Source organism: Chinchilla lanigera, unplaced genomic scaffold, assembly GCF_000276665.1.
Source record: "Chinchilla lanigera isolate Chin_1 unplaced genomic scaffold, ChiLan1.0 scaffold00063, whole genome shotgun sequence".
Classification (NCBI taxonomy): Eukaryota; Metazoa; Chordata; class Mammalia; order Rodentia; family Chinchillidae; genus Chinchilla; species Chinchilla lanigera.
The window spans coordinates 11,869,899-11,883,289 of record NW_004955464.1 but is presented as its reverse complement, the minus strand read 5'-3'; the positions used below and the strand labels follow the sequence as shown (position 1 = coordinate 11,883,289).

Here is a 13,391-nt window from a genome sequence, read left to right as displayed (position 1 = left end):
AAAATAGCATATTACCTCCTCACCAGTGACTCCTTTCACTGAGGTATGACGGCTGGAAGGAAGGCCAGGACTGAAAAGAAGGACCGAGAGACTTGCACCTGTGTCTAGCAGCAGGCTGTTTTCTTGTTTCTCCATAGTCATGATTACCAGGTCACCCCTTTTGGAAAGAGTGTTAGGCCCCTGGAGGCTGGATACGGGTTTAGCCTCTGTATGATTCCTGTCTCCCTCAGTGGGCAGACAAGTGAGTTAGAGGAGTAGGGGGAGTGGCCAGTGTCACCTTTCTCTAGGCGCATCCCTTATGGGGGACATCCGAGGACAGTGTCTTTTTTTTTTGAGACAGGGTCTCGCTATGTAGTTGAGGCTATCCTTGAACTCACTGTGTAGCCCTGACTGGGCATGAACTCAACGGCGATCCTCCTACCTCAGCTTCCTGAGTGCTGAGATTACAGGCATTACAGGCTACCACACCCAGCCTGAGGATGGTGTCTTGCTCCCTTGAGTACCCTGGCTACAGGACTGCCGTCTCTCCTTCTCTCCCTCTCTCCCTCTGTCCCTCTCTCCCTCTCTCCCTCTCTGTCTCTCTGTCTCTCTCTCTGTCTCGGTTTTGGAGTTGAGGCTGGGATGTCCCTAGTGAGGTGGGTACAGGGTGCCCTTGGCTCTGGGCCATGTTGCTGTTTACCCTTTCTCTGAGAATACTTTAAAAAGCTGTATACATTATACATTGTACCATAGTATGTCCTGACTTAGAAAGGAGTTCTATTCCAGGAGAATGTTTGTAAGTCGGATTTATTTGTAAGTCCTACAGAGTGAGTCGTAAACGGCTTTGACACGAACAGACAAGGTGTATTGCTTTGCGTTGCTCAGCAGTCCCCTCCACATCACCACTGCTTTTCCTCCTGCTTCTGGACCTCCTGGCCCCGACTGAGCGCTGTACTGCTTGCTGTACACTATATTACATACGTTGTGCAGTAAGCACACAGCGGCACAGCTGTGACGGTGTCTGGCAGACATGTGAGCTACTTCTGGAATTTGCTTCCACGCCTGTGTGTAGCTGTGAAGCGTTGCCACCTGAATGTTCACGAGCAGGCAACTCACTGTACCATAGAAAAGAAAAGAAGTCCAGCTTCACTCTGTTTTGTGTCCGCTTCCTCCTTGCTAGGCCTGGGAAGTGAACAAAGGGACCAACTGCGTAACCTCCTTCCTGGCTGACTGTGAGACCCAGCTGCGCCAGGCCCCACGCCAAGGCCTGCTCTACGGCGTCCCTGTGAGCCTCAAGGAGTGCTTCAGCTACAAGGTGCTCCCTTCCCTGGTGTCAGGCTCCTCTTGCCCTCCACCCCTGCAGCCAGCTCTGTGTCCTGGGCCGCGTAGGTCCTGCAGGAGAGGTGTGAGGTCCAAAAGTCTTGAGAAGGGACCACAGGTGTGCCTGGCCTCGGCCGGTGTGGCAGTGGTGGGAGTGGACCCCTCCTGACTCACCTGCCATGTTTTCCCACCGCCGTCCTCCTCTTAGGGCCAGAACTCGACGCTGGGCTTGAGCCTGCATGAGGGGGCGCCAGCCGAGGTGGACAGCGTGGTAGTGCAGGTGCTGAAGTTGCAGGGCGCCGTGCCCTTTGTGCACACCAACGTGCCCCAGTCCATGTTCAGGTTGAGTCTCAGCCGGCTGGGGTGGAATGGTTGGGACATAGGTGCCAACGCGACCCTGGCTGAGCCGCTCCTGTTCCTCCAGCTATGACTGCAGTAACCCCCTCTTCGGGCAGACCATGAACCCGTGGAAGTCCTCGAAGAGCCCGGGTGGCTCCTCAGGGGGCGAGGGGGCCCTCATTGGGTCTGGAGGCTCCCCCCTGGGCTTGGGCACCGACATTGGCGGCAGCATCCGTTTCCCTTCTGCCTTCTGTGGCGTCTGCGGCCTCAAGCCTACTGGGAACCGCCTCAGGTACGGTGGGAACTTCTGGGCCCCTTGTGGTGGATGGAGGCCTCGCTTCCACCCTCTCTGGGCTCCAGCAGGGATTCAGTCAGCAGGGGGTCACTGGGCGGAGGTGTTACTCCGCCAGCCGTGCGGGGCTCCCAGGTTCCAGTGGTGGGCGTCCTGAGATGCGGCGGGACCTCTGGGGTGGGCAGCGTAGCTGTTTCCCGTTTCCAACACCTTGTGTTTCTTACCCAGCAAGAGTGGCCTGAAGGGCTGTATCCATGGACAGCTGGCAGGTGAGGTTTGCGGTTCTCTCGGTGCCCTGAGAGGGTGGAGGTCAGCCTGGTCTGCCTCTGCCTCTGCCTCTGATGCTCTGGGGGGCAGGGTCTGGCCACTAGGCCACTCTAGGTCTGAGCTCCGACCTCCTTGCCTTGTTCACACTCCTGGGCCATGGCCCAGCCCGACTCCAACCCAGCCCCAGAGCCCGCTGGGCACAGGTGACCCTGCTCCCCTCCTCTCCCTGCCCCTCAGTGCAGCTCTCCGTTGGCCCCATTGCCCGGGACGTGGAGAGCCTGGCACTGTGTCTGCGAGCGCTTCTGTGTGAGGACATGTTTCGCCTGGACCCCACCGTGCCACCCCTGCCCTTCCGGGAGGAGGTGAGTGGGGAATGGGTGGGCAAGGGGCTGTGCGGGCCTCCGGAACCAGGGGTTGTGGGCACGAGGGGCCCCCTGGATCTGAGACCAAGGACAGCTGCTGCTTCTCAGATGGCCATTAGGTGGCGCCCTTGGACGCATTTGGAAACCCTCAGGCTTTCCAGCTGGAGGACTCTGGTACCTGGTCTGTATTTGACCTTTAGTAAACAGCAGTTTGGCCTGTGGTATTCCTGTCTGTATCCCCACAGTGTACTGAGCCATAGGGAACTGTGCTAGATCCCCAGAGTACCACCCAGATAGCCAGTGATCAGAGCTGAGCTCACTGCTTCCTGAGGTGGCCTCTCCCTCCCTAGAGCCTCCCAGCGTCTCAGAGGGCAGGGATGGTGTGGGGTGTATCCTTCAACGTGGGGCTGGATGAGACCAGACAAGGTCAGGACCTAATAGTTCAGGGCTGGGGCCGCAGCCAGCTGAAGATCTTGAGGTGACAGGGTCAGAGTCCTGGGGTATAAATGTCATTTGATGGTTTCTATTGAAGAATTGGTAAAGACTGTTCAAGAATAATATGGAGGAGATAGCCCAGTAGCATAGTGCCTGCCTGGCAAGTGCAAGGTCCTGAGTTCAATTTCCGGTACAAAAAAAAAAAAAAAGGATACACACGGGCTAGGTGTGGTGGCGCATGGCTGTAATCCCAACATGTGGGAGGCTGAGGCAGGAGGATTGTTGTGAGTTCTAGACCAGCCTGGGCTATATAAGTGAGTTCAAGGCCAGCCTGGGCTACAAAGTGAGACCTTTAAAAAAAAAAAGTGCGTACTTATGTACAGAGGGTTCGGGAGTTGTGAGATGGATACAGACTTCATGTCAATGTGGACATGAGTTGGCTGGTGTGAGCTCCATTTTTCAGTAGTCTGGTGTTCCCCTCTCCTGTGCGGGCCTCCTATCCTCACCCCAACCAGGCTGAGGGGCTGTGGGCAGGAGGGTAGTGGGCTGTGATATTCCTTGGGATGGGGCAGGTGGGCAGGTCTGGGCAGGGTAGGGTCTTGTTGCTCAGTCCACAGACTCAGACTATTGCAGCCTGAACCCTTCCTGAGGGGGCGGAGCGGGAGAGAGGAGGCCCTGCCTGGAGGTCTGGGAGCCGGGGGAGGTGATAGAGAGGCACAGCCTGGGAGTCAGGATGCCTGGGGCCACTGGGTGGCCTTGGGCTAGTCCCAGCCCCACTCTCTGGACCCCAAGCCTCAGCTTCCTCATATGACCAGTGGGAATTTTCATCTCTGCCCTGCATTATGCAGGTGTTTTGGGACAGGGTCGCATGTGGAAGGGGCTGGCTTGGCACTTGATCTCTTTCCATTGTGAGTAGTACCAAAGAGGACTGGGCTGCAGCTGAGTAGCTTCTGTCATCTTTGGGAGCTGTGCCTAGGCCTTTCCCTCCTAAACCTCCTCTCCTGCCCTGCCCCTGCCCCCTGTGTTTGTCCCCAGGTCTACGCAAGCTCCAAGCCCCTGCGTGTGGGATACTATGAGACTGACAACTATACCAGGCCCAGCCCGGCCATGAAGCGGGCCCTGCTGGAGACCAAGCAGAGGCTTGAAGCGGCTGGCCACACGGTAGGGCTGCAGCGTCCTGGAGTCCTGGCATGTCCTCCCCTCCAGGGGACGCTCCTGGTGCCTGTGGCGACTCCCTCCCAGGCTCTCTGGCTCTGATTGTTTTGTCCTTGGTGATGAGAACTGTGGCCCTGGGGGACCAGTATACAGAGGCTGACACAGAGGCTGGGGCCGGCGGGGGATGGAGAACTCAGCACGTGCTGCATAGTGCGTTGTGGGGGCACCGCATCAGCTGGGAACGACCCAGTTGAGGTCCTGTCCCCTGACATAGTGGGCCAGTGGTTTGGTCTGCTCACCTGAGACAACCTTATATGTCATTGCTCCAGACCTCTCTCACGGGGGCCATTTTACAGGGTGTTCTCGTGGTCAGTGAGGCAGGCTTTGTGGCCCTTGGGAGGATAACCGCGTGGGCCAGGCGGTCCGGCTCCTCCTGGGGCTGCCGGGCGGCATGGGGGCTGCAGGAACAGGCGTGGTAAGGCAGGTCCTTGTACCCCCCCATCCCCGCAGCTTGTCCCCTTCCTGCCAAGCAACGTACCCTATGCCCTGGAGACCCTGGCTGCAGGCGGGCTGTTCAGCGACGGTGGCCACAGCTTCCTCCAGAACTTGTGAGTGCTCTCGAGCTTCGCTCTGTGGCGGGATCAGGAAGATGAATGGACCCAGGGAGGGCAGCTGGGTCTTGTGACCACCAGGGTAGGCTCAGTCACATTCAAAGAGGGCTTGGGCTTTCTGGGCAGGGACCTCGCTGTCCTTCCAGTTGCGCAGGTTGGGCCTGAGCTGTCCTGCTGGCCCGAGGGAGGCTGACTGCATCTGCAGCCCATTCTGAGCTGGTTTGTTGCAGTATGTGTGTGTGTGTGTGTGTGTGTGTGTGTGTGTGTGTGATTTCCTGCTGTCTGGGGGAGCTCAGAAGCAAGGGCAGGCCCAAGGGAGGTAGATTGGAGAATGGACATCAGGCTGTAACTCCAGGCTCTGTCTGGCCTGAGCTGTCTTTCTTTTTCAGTAGGACCTCCGTTTTTATTGCTGTGAAATGTGTGAGTTGTACCAGGCTCACGCTGAGAGATTTGGCAGAGCTCCTGTTTAGAGAAGGTGGTTCTCCTTGGCAGTTGTCAGTCATTACAGGGGCAGAGGATGGACACGTGAAGGTGGCCCCTGGTGATGGACTGACTGACTGGTGCCCTCAGGCTGTAGACCTCGATACGGGGACGCTTGGACCCTGCAGGCTTGCCCAGTCAAGGATGCAGCTTAATCCTTCCTCCCCCAGCAGCTGAGTATGGTCCAGGCTTCAGCAGAAGGTGCTACCTCTCACTCTGGCCCTGGAGCTGAGCCTCAGGATCAGCCACTTGAGGCCTTGAGCCAGATCAGAGACAGGCTTCACGGGTAGCCGCCCGGGAATGCCCCTGGGAGCCTACAGGCTGGCATCGGTCTTGATGGGCACCGGCCCTCGGTCTCTAAAGCTCTAAGCTAGATCTGCTGGAGGTGGGGAGCCAGAGCTCTGCCTTGGGGACTCCGGTGGGTACAGTGGAACCCAGGTGTCCTGAAGAATCAGCAGAAACGAAGCCTGTGTTGGGAAGCGGAAGGAGAAGGGTTGGAGGCCAGCAGTTACTGGGCTCTGGTGAGGAGGGAGGTGGACAGAGCCACCAAGTAGAGAACGGGCGTCGAAGCTGGTGGGGAGGAAGCCAGGGGGTGCCCAGGACAGGAGCCCCGAGACTCGGCCTTTTGTTTTGCAGCAAAGGTGATTTCGTGGACCCCTGCCTGGGGGACCTGATCTTAATTCTGAAGCTGCCCTCGTGGCTTAAAGGACTGCTGGCCTTCCTGCTGAAGCCTCTGGTAAGAACACACCAGTGCAAGGGGCTCGGGGAGCCTCTGGAGTCCCCATCCTGTGAGACCCCACGGTCCCTGGCTCTTCCCTGCCCCCCGCCCCCCGCCGCCTCTCCATTTGGACAGGCGTAGGCTCCTCTGCTCCCCACCCCTCGCCCCAACTGCTCTCCTCCTCGCCCCGTGCACCTCCATCACCCTGCTTGCCCAAAGGGGTGGTGTGGGTGGCCAGCTCGTGGCCCCACGCCGCGTCCCTGACCTCGTGTCTGTTACGGTGCAGTTCCCGCGGCTGGCAGCCTTTCTCAGCAGCATGAGGCCTCGGTGAGCATTCTTCCAGTGCCCAGATGCCCGCCCTGTCCTTGCCCTGTCTGCTCTGAGTCCAGGTGGTTTTGGACAGGGAAAGCCGCTTGGGGAATGGAAGTGGCCCAGGTGGGGGCCCTCAGGCGGGACCTCAAAGCTGTCCGAGTGGGGTCCGGGTGCTGCAGAGCAAGAAAACAAACAGGAGGGGGCGGGGCAGGGAGATGCTCAGTCTGGCTAGACTGGGAGGGAACACTGGGAATTTTCTTCCCGGGCTTGGTGGCGCCTGGGGATGCTGGACACTGGGTGACACATGAAATACGTCGAGAGTTCTGAACTGAGCTGACCCGAGCTGCACCGCTCTTACCGACCCTTCAGTGGCGCGAGCTGGAAAGGCAGGGCATGGGGCTCCTCATCACCCCGCGCCCAGTGCACTTGCTCCTGCTTTTACTGCAGGCGTTCGAGCCTTTGCCGGCCTCGGCCTCTGCTTGGTCCTGAGGGTAGTGAGGAGTCAGGCCTGGGTTAGTGCGGGTCTGCTCTGGAGTCACTGATGACCCAGCTTCAGCTGCTCTGAAGCCTGGTGTGTCTCCTCTGGCCTTTGAACTTTCATCTGGCTTGGAGCTTCTGCCCCTCAGAGATCCCTAGAATTGAGGGCGATGGCGGAGTGAGACCTAGAAGTATTGCGAAAGGGGTCTGATGTTGCTGAGCTCTGTGGCCATGGCCGTGGTGGCTGGTGACATTACTCCCTCTTCCCAGGTCAGCCAGAAAACTCTGGAAGCTGCAGCACAAGATTGAGGTGAGGCCTGAGCTCCTGCACTTGAGAAGGGCGTAGGGAGGGGAGCTGTTCAGGGCAGCTGCCAACAGGGTCTTCTGGCCAGTGCCCCTGCTGCCCTGCTGGAGCGGCCGCCCTTCCCCCTTGCCCTTGCCTGGACTGCAGATTGGACCCTGCTCTCTGATGCTCGTTTCCCCGGTGCTCACGGGGGTGCTGGGTTAGGATGGAGCTCCCGTGCTGGGTGCTTCTTGGCCCCTCTGGGGCTGTGTGTGGCCATGCAGAGTGTAGCTCCATTTTGACAGGGAGACCAGCATCTGCAGTTTGGGTGGGAGTGGAGCAGTGATCCCTGAGAAGCAGTGCTTCCCGCCCCACCAGAGGTCCGCCTTCTCCTCACCGCTCAGCTCAGCTGTAGCAGCAGGTGCTGGGGCCGGGGCCCGCCCGGCCACTGTCCCTGCCGTGCAGTCCTGGACGGGCCTGGTTGAGCGCCTCCTCTTCTCACTGGTGTCTGCTCAGGAGTACCGGCACTCTGTGATTGCCGAGTGGAGAGCACTGAAGCTGGATGTGCTGCTGACCCCGATGTTGGGCCCTGCCCTGGATCTGAACGCCCCAGGCAGGGCCACAGGTGAGGCCTGCTTTCCAGCCTACTCTAATCCTAGGGTCCCCTGCCCTTGGAGGCTCACAGTCTGGCTGGCTGGAGAGAGAGGAGGAGTCATGGGGAATACCCTGGTAGACAGTGAGACCCCTGTTCTAGGTACTATTGAAGTTAGAGGCCTCAAGTTACAGAGTGTGTAGTTTTGGGAGGTGGCATTTGGACCTAGGTGGGATTTAAATGATCTAAGAAAACAGGAACAACATTTCAGAAGCTGGGTGGGCAGAGGCCCAGGGCACGCATCAGGGGAACTTGCTGGGCTCCTGGGCTTTGTCCCTCACCTCAGCCCTGGGAGAGGGTCTTTCCCTGCTGGGGAAGCAGGTGCCATTTCACGGGGCGGGTGACTGAGGCCCAGCATGGACACTGACTGCTGTGGGCCCCAGAGCCTATTACAGCCTTTGTGTTGTGTTCCAGGGGCCATCAGCTACACTGTCCTTTACAACTGCCTGGATTTCCCTGCGGGAGTGGTGCCCGTCACCACGGTGACCCGTGAGGACGAGGCCCAGATGGAACATTACCGGGGCTACTTTGGGGATATCTGGGACAAGGTGCTGCAGAAGGTAAGGCCTGTCCATCCCCCAGCTCACCCCCTACCTGCCCACACCCTAGCTGGTGTCCTCAGCACTTGGCATCCTCAGCAGCGCTTGTGAAATCAGCATGGTGCCAGCTCCACTTGCCGCTGTCCTCCTCCCTCCCTGGACCCTGGGTACCCCCACTTGCAGTGACCATGTGTCTCCTACAGGCCCTGAAGAACAGCGTGGGGCTGCCTGTGGCCGTGCAGTGCGTGGCTCTGCCCTGGCAAGAAGAGCTGTGTCTGCGGTTCATGCGGGAGGTGGAGCGACTGATGACCCCTGAGAAGCAGCCATCCTGAGGGCCGCCTGCCACTTGGCTCCAAAGGACGTGACAGCACATGCCCTGTAGCCCAGCCCAACGGGGCACATGGAGGAACTGCTCAGCATGGGGCCGAGACCTCACATCCCCTTCCCTGAGCCCAGCCAAGGGTAGACTCCCCAAGTCTGGATCTTGCTCCCCTCTCTGTCTCCTTTCCACCCTGACCCCTCACCCTATGTGGTGGCCAGCAGGTATGACAGGGCCACGACCACCAACAGTCAAGACACATTTCCTTGCCTGTGGGCTGCTGGGCTGGACAGGCTGGCTTGACCTTCCAGAGCCAGGCGGCAGCCATGTCACTCTTCTGCTCCAAAATCCCCCTGGTGTCCATCACCCTCAGGAGGGACACGTGCTTGTGTCCCCAGCACTTCACTCCAGCTCTGCTATCTGGCTTTGCTGGGTACTGCCCTTGGTTCCCCCCTCTGCTTCTCTGCTGGGTGCCTTTCCTGCTCCTCCTCCACTCAGACTTTGGAGGCCCAGCCCGGACCCCTTTCTCTAGGAGGCTTTCTGTGCTGCTTCCGGGCCAGGAAGAGTGAGCTCCTTCCTCCCAGGCTCCCCGTGTGGGCATCTGTGATGGGTCTGTCTCCCTGGCCATTTCTCCTTGGTGGTGGGGACTGCATTGCTATGTCTTTGTGTTCTGTGGCCAGTACAGGGCCACAGGAGAGGTACCTGAGTTGGGCTGCAGGGAACCGAGGGGACACAGCTGGCCCTGAGCCGGTGCTGTTGGGTAGAGGAGCCCACAGGTGGGGGGGGGTGGCGGTCGGCAAGCGTGTGAAAAGGCAGGTGGAGCGTGTTCCCTCGCAAGGCCAGTTGAAGCCTGCCCTGCTCCGGGAAGGCTTGCGAGGGGAACTGGAGAACCAGAGAGTTCTCTCATGTGAGATAAAGGGAACAAGGGCGTCCCTGGGAGGAAACACCGCATATCCAAGACCAGGGTGAGCTTGAGTGAGCAGGGATGTTGAATGGGTACAGAGGCAGCAGAGGTGTAGGTGAGGCTGGATCAAGGTGAACTTGGGTGGCCAGGTCAGCAACTTGAATTCTGTCTCAAGGGCAATGGGGACTTGTGAAAGGTTGTCCAGGCTCAGTGAGGGGAGCAGACAGGATAAGAATGCTGCTGCTGCCTGTCTGGGGAGAAGGCTGGAGAGGCTGCCAGGGAATGGGTAGTTGGGACAGAGGCAAGCATCTCACCTCAGAGTCTCAGCCCTGCCTTCTGCCAGCTCATATCTTACAGGCCGAGTTGCCTGGCAGGGAAGGGTAGTTAGTTTTCAGGGGCAGAGGTTTCTTTTTTGTTTTGTTTTGTTTTGTTTTTTTGAGAGAGGGTCTCGCTATGCAGCTCAGGCTGGCCTTGAGCTCACTTTGTAGCCCAGGCTGGTCTGGAACTTGCAGTGATCCTCCTGCCTCAGCCTCCGAGTGCTGGGATTCCAGGCATGCGCCACCATGCCCAGCCAGATGGGGTTTCTTGACCACCCTCTGCAGCGTTCCCCACCTGCTGGCCCAGCCTAACTTCTCCTGTGGTCTAGAGATGTTTCAGAGCCGATCTATATTTCAGGGCAGGGCGGGTACTGGTTCACACCTGGCCTGTGTTACATTTTCTTCCACCAAATTTCCTTTCCAAGGCTTTCTTCTCCACCCTGAGTCCCGTGTTTCTCTGAAAGTGCTTTTCCTTCCCAGTTACTGCCCAGTGGTGTCCTTGTCCCCACCAAACTACCCGTCTCCGAGGGCCCGGCACCTTGGGGGCGGCTGACTCAAGCCCCCAACCCGCACTGGGACACCTCGGTTGAGATAGTAGGTTGTTGCCGCACTTGCCCTGGTTCCTCCTGACAACGTCCTCAAAACAGCTGCTGTAATGTCCGCTCCTTGTCCCATAAAACCATCTGCCACCTGCCCGGCTGCCTCCTCCTCCCGCCCATTTCTCTTTCGGTTACTGGTGGCCTCGTCCTTTCAGGCACAAGGCTGCAGAGTGGAGGTGCCCCTCCTTCATTCTTTTGCTGGTTCATTGACTTCAGCCCTCTGAGCCGCAGCCTGGCCGTGTCTGGCCCTGCGCTGAGTGGGGCTGGAGACCGGCGTGAGCCATGCCTGGCTGCCACCCCTCGGGGGACTGACATACACGCCTCCTCCCCAGTGATCAGGGTTCAAGGGTGATAAGGGAGGAGCCCCTTGCCGCTGAGGGAAGGGGAAGGAGGCACGGAAGCATGTGGCTGTCCACTGTGGCATGTCTTCGCCATCGGGCTTTTGTCTGGGCCACCCGCCTTTTGTCCAGGTAGTGCAGTCACTTCCTAACCCTCAGGCTCCGGGCTTCCTCCTTTGCCAGCCCCCTCCATTGTCCACACTGGAGCAAAGGTGCTCCTTCCGGAGTCAGCCAGGCTGAGCCACTCTTTGCTGAAGACGTGCCCGCTAGAGTAGAACCCAGTCTCCTTGTGGGACACGGCTCCTGTCCCCGTCTTCAGTCTCCTCTCGGAGGTCTCATTCCCTGTGCTCTGGCCGCACAAGCACCTTTGGTTTCTTAATCATCTGGAGCTGGTCTCTGCTTTAGGGTTTTTGTGTTAGTTCCTCTGTGTCACTTTTTTTTTTTTTTTTTTTTGTCTTTTTGAGACAGGGTCTCATTATGCAGTTCTGGCTGGCCTTGAGCTCACTTTGTAGCCCAGGCTGGTCGAACTGATGATCGTTCTGCCTCAGCCTCCTGAGAGCTGGGATTACAGGCGTGTGCCATCGCGCCCAGCAAGCTGTCACTTTCTAACGTGCTACCCTTTGTACTTTAAAAAAAAATAGCACTCTCACTCTAAAATCATTAATGTGTTTGTGCCTCTTCCACTAAAACAACCATACTTTTTCTTGTTTGTGACTGTATTCTTGGCATGAATGATATGCAGGCAGTTCTTAGTTACTCTGGGAAATTAAGTGAGCATCTACTTGGGGCCAGGCACTGTGGTAGGAGCTGGGACCGCGGTGATGGGTGACACGGGCTTGGTCCCTGTCCTTCTGGAGCTTATATTCTGGAGGATATTTCTAAGAATGGAGGCAGGTGGGTCTGTTAACAGACTCCTGAATATGTAATGCATGGAGAGATAAGGTGACTTGTGATGAGGTAAGGACGGGGAAGGGGTCTGAGTCACATTACTGAGGCACTGAGCCACCTACGTTCCGGGCACTTGGAGTCCTTGTAACATCTAACCATCCTGTTAACCTTTTCGTAGGTATTTTGCCCCCATTTTACAGAAAGGTTATGTGCCTGGCCTGAGGTTCCATGCTGGATGCAGCGCAGTGGAACTGAAAGCTGGGTCAACCTTTATCTGCTGTTGTCAGGGCCTTGTGACATGTCGGGCTCCTCTGGTGTCCCTGGGCGTGGAGGCGCGGCACGCACATCACCAGCGGGCAGAGAGCCACAGTAACTCTTCCTGATCGCCTGTCTTCTGGCCTCAAAGATGCCACAAGGCTGCCACCTGATCCCACAGCCTTCACCCTTGTCTCCATGTCCGCTGTCACAGCTCCTTGCCTGGCCTCGCCTGCTTCTGCTGTGGTTGTCTCTAAGTGTTCTTCGTGTGGCAGTGAGGCGACCTTTCTAAGTGCAAATGTGAATACACTTAATGTCTTTAGAATCATTTGTGCCAAGTGTGGACTCCTGGCTCCAGCCTCCAAGGCCACGCTTGGCTTTTGAGTGGTGCTGAGCACCCAGCGTGCCCCCCCGCCCCGCCCCTGCACTGGCTGTGCTGGGTGCTGTTACTCTTCGCCTTGTGCCTGCCTGCTCACCTCCGCCAGGGTGAGTGTTGCTCACCCACAACTCTGCTGGGCAGTGTTGAAAGCCTGCCTTGTGCTTCTGTCCATTCCTGAAGCAGAGGTGGTGTTGTAATTAAGAGCCAACATCTGTTAGAGTGTAGAGCTGATAACCCTGCTGTATCATTTGAAAATTGGGCATTACTATTTCCTTTTTATTTTTGCTACCAGGAATCAGTCTCAGGGCCTTGCACTTGCCAGGCAGGTGCTTGTGCCACTGAGCTCTATCCCCGGCTCCTACTATTTCCAATTTATATGTGAGGAAATGAAGTTCAGAGAGTTGCTGATTTGTTCAGGTCCAGTCAGTAAGGGGTTCAGAGAAGATTTGAAATGCACATGTCTCACTCCAAGCCGCACATACTTTCCTTACTTGTACAAGAACAAGCATGGAACACGCTGTAGGTACACCCCTGGGCCAGGCACACACACGGAAGCAACACCCGCCTGCTCGTGTGCACGTGTCACACGCTTCAGACACGGACACACAGTCACTTCATGATCTTCCCAGCAAGATCCGCCTTTGGCCCATGTTTGTGCAGCAGCTGGCCTTGGCTGGACCCCCAGGTTTCCACACACGGTTAGGAGTGGTGTTCCCAGCCTTCTTGGACAGGCGATGCCACTCGGGGCCGGGCTGTGCAGTTGGCCGTGTAAGCCCAGCACCCCACATGGAGCCTGGCTCTTAGTGGATACACAGTGGAGCCCCGCTGAGACAGGAGGAATGGGGGACTTGTTATCAGCCCATTTTGGCGCCTCCACATTACTTCATCTCATTCTCAGTAGGGAATTTCCCAGTCTGTCCCTGACCCTTGCCCCTTTTGCATTTATCTTATCTACTACCAAGTTTTTGATTAGTGCTCCTAAGGACAAAAATTATTAATGTATATTCAGCCTAGCGCTTTCTCCTGATCTGTAGGTCTTCATCCATTCACTTCTTTCATCCTCCTAACTACTCTTCCCCTCCCTTGTCCATCCAGTGACTATATTGGATTCCTCCCAACAGCATGTGCAGGGTAACCAATCAGAAATAGTCCCTGCTTGGCCCAGTGTGGT

The 13,391-nt window shown here is 57.5% G+C and overlaps 1 protein-coding gene across 1 annotated transcript in view; it reads left to right on the top strand.

Annotated features, from left to right (window-relative positions):
* Faah (fatty acid amide hydrolase) overlaps window positions 1–9,922 on the top strand; it is a gene marked incomplete at its 5' end in the record, with an annotated part of 11,999 nt that extends 2,077 nt beyond the window's left edge. Inside the window, 13 exon segments of the mRNA XM_013521588.1 lie at window positions 1,160–1,294; window positions 1,508–1,641; window positions 1,724–1,930; window positions 2,159–2,199; window positions 2,435–2,559; window positions 4,030–4,155; window positions 4,660–4,757; window positions 5,877–5,976; window positions 6,245–6,285; window positions 7,018–7,057; window positions 7,547–7,655; window positions 8,097–8,242; window positions 8,425–9,922. Coding sequence (XP_013377042.1) covers window positions 1,160–1,294; window positions 1,508–1,641; window positions 1,724–1,930; window positions 2,159–2,199; window positions 2,435–2,559; window positions 4,030–4,155; window positions 4,660–4,757; window positions 5,877–5,976; window positions 6,245–6,285; window positions 7,018–7,057; window positions 7,547–7,655; window positions 8,097–8,242; window positions 8,425–8,553 — 1,431 coding nt within the window.
* Window positions 9,923–13,391: the final 3,469 nt, after the last annotated feature.